Here is a 2,973-nt window from a genome sequence, read left to right as displayed (position 1 = left end):
ACCCTCGCACCCCAACCTTACCTTGCTGCATGCTGGGGTCAGGAGGTCGTGTCATCGGGGTCGTAGACACGTTGGGCGGCTTCATCTGCTTGAGGTTCTTTCCGAACGTGACTGCGCTGACTAGAGCGTTGGTATCAGCCTGTGAGTACGTCATGGGCAGGTTGGCCTTCGACCCTGCCACACAACAACAAGGACAACCATGTCAGCGATGCGTGTGTGTGTGTAGATCACACAATGACAGATGTAACGTGACTGCGCTGACTAGAGCGTTGGTGTCAGCCTGTGAGTACGTCATGGGCAGGTTGGCCTTCGACCCTGCCACACAACAACAACAACAACCGTGTCAGCGACACGTGTGTGTGTGTAGATCACACAATGACAGATGTAACGTGACAGCGCTGACTAGAGCGTTGGTGTCAGCCTGTGAGTACGTCACGGGAAGGTTGGCCATCGACCCTGCCACACAAGAACAACAATGACCGTGTCAGCGATGCGTGTGTGTGTGTAGATCACACAATGACAGATGTAACGTGACAGCACTGACTAGAGCGTTGGTGTCAGCCTGTGAGTACGTCACGGGAAGGTTGGCCTTCGATCCTGCCACACAAGAACAACAATGACCGTGTCAGCGATGCGTGTGTGTGTGTAGATCACACAATGACAGATGTAACGTGACAGCGCTGACTAGAGCGTTGGTGTCAGCCTGTGAGTACGTCACGGGAAGGTTGGCCTTCGATCCTGCCACACAAGAACAACAATGACCGTGTCAGCGATGCGTGTGTGTGTAGATCACACAATGACAGATGTAACATGACAGCGCTGACTAGAGCGTTGGTGTCAGCCTGTGAGTACGTCATGGGCAGGTTGGCCTTCGATCCTGCCACACAAGAACAACAATGACCGTGTCAGCGACGCGTGTGTGTGTAGATCACACAATGAAAGATGTAACGTGTAATGTGTAACGAAAACATCAACAACAATGTCAGCACACGTGCGTGCATAGACCACACAATGACAGATAGGATATAACGTGCAACGAAAACAACAACAACAATAACAACAACAGCTCAACAATCCGCGGCAGCTACACACATGTATACAGAGGAATGCAACAGATGGGTCATAAATTTTAACGAAAACAAGGACAACAACAATAACAGTGTCAGCACACATGTGTATACAGACCACACAACAACAGATAGGATGTTACGCATATGTAGCGCCTATGTGCGTCTACTTAGGTGTGGTAGGTGAGGTAGGTTAGCTGGGAGTACAGGATGCGGTAGACATAAAGCAAACGCCAAACTAGAGAAGTAACGTACCACAAGCGACTGTATTGTTAGCCATGATAATACAAGGTAATACAGCACGTAGCGTACAGATACAACTAAGACAGGTAATGACACGGGGATGGAGCATGTAGGCTTCCCCGTGTCCGCGTGCCGCTCGCCTTATATACGCCGGCGATCCCTGTGCCCTTCATCCGGGCATTATCCTGTCACCTCTTGGGTTGTCCAGGTTCCTATTCTGCCGACCCCCGACTAGCGAGGGCCGCATCCCATAGTGTCGCGTGTCACGTACCCCGCTCTCTCTCTCTTAAGCGACCATTCTTTCTAGTCACCGTTCGACACCTATGCCACCTGTCGCACTTGCTACCGGCTGTTGCCTGCTGCAATGTGCCTAATTACTGAGCTGTAGCGCAGCGTCGCTACGCATATTGAAAACAACTGCACGTGAACAAAAGAAATTAGCGATAGAACAAGCTTTATATTGACAGAAAAAAAACACATTTCTACTCACCAGACTCACTCTCCCACTCATCCTTCGCGTTGGAGACAAGCTCAATAATGTTCCCGGAGATCTTGTTCAATGACGTTATTTGTCTCTGCAAAATAAAACATCAAGTTTTTATGAGGACACCAGAACATCGGGGGCTGGCCGAGGCATCGGTGGCGCCGCCCGGCGGCGAGACTCACCTGCGCGTTCTCTGGCGCCACCTGGTTAGCGAACCATCTAAAACGAACAAATAATAAAATAAAGAACACACATAATTACGAATATATACGATATATATTATATATATATATATATATTTATTTATTTATTTATGTTATTTAAATAAACAGACACAGAGTAGATAGAATGCAAGCAGAGTGTTTTTTCCATGTGCAAGGGATTCAGTGAAAACATCTATATCAAGAAAAGCAAGACGATGCACTGTAGAATGAAAATTTGGGCGTATAAAGTATATACGTTTTTACAAGCCACCGGTTATAACCGATGCGTTACTATTTAATTATAACATCAATGTGTCACGTCATTCGAATCTTTCATTATACATCTATAAACGACAAAGGAATTATTAAGAAGAAGGGACGTGCATGGCACAAATTAATACATTATCGAGGAAACATTATTATCATGAAATTATTGAACAGAACGCGGTGCTTGCACTCAACTCGTAGATTAACTTACTTATATTACTAATCTTAACTAATCTTACTTAACTTTATGTTGCGCTTAATGCTTAATTGTCTTACGAAGACCGTTTTTTATCTGGCCTGAGCGTATCATTGTTGATAGTGATGAAATTATATTACGAACGCAGTGTCGCACTCCACGGCCAGCAAGCTTTATGTTGCCGCTTAATTGCTTAATTGTCATACGAGAGTAAATCTGTGCCTGTCTACTTGCCATGAATAATTCACCTGTCGCGCCAGCTGTTTGGTGACGCATCATGGCATGGGAAATGTCTGGAAATGTTCGCGCCACACCGCGCTGGACGACGCACACACCACACGCCACACACACACACACACACACACACACACACACACACACACACACACACACACACACACACACACGCTGACACGCACACACACACACAACACACACACACACACACACACACACACACACGCGCCACACCACACACACACACACACACACCACCACACACCACACACACAC

At 46.9% G+C, this 2,973-nt stretch overlaps 1 protein-coding gene across 1 annotated transcript in view; it reads right to left on the bottom strand.

Moving 5' to 3' along the window:
* LOC106809791 (mediator of RNA polymerase II transcription subunit 8-like) overlaps positions 1-2,007 on the bottom strand; it is a gene marked incomplete at its 5' end in the record, with an annotated part of 2,829 nt that extends 822 nt beyond the window's left edge. The window contains 4 exon segments of the mRNA XM_014812995.1: positions 22-131; positions 273-315; positions 1,801-1,885; positions 1,977-2,007. Coding sequence (XP_014668481.1) covers positions 22-131; positions 273-315; positions 1,801-1,885; positions 1,977-2,007 — 269 coding nt within the window.
* Positions 2,008-2,973: the final 966 nt, after the last annotated feature.

The sequence above is a fragment of the Priapulus caudatus genome, unplaced genomic scaffold, assembly GCF_000485595.1.
Source record: "Priapulus caudatus unplaced genomic scaffold, Priapulus_caudatus-5.0.1 Scaffold384, whole genome shotgun sequence".
Taxonomy (NCBI): Eukaryota; Metazoa; Priapulida; class Priapulimorpha; order Priapulimorphida; family Priapulidae; genus Priapulus; species Priapulus caudatus.
This window is presented reverse-complemented; position numbering and strand designations above follow the sequence as displayed.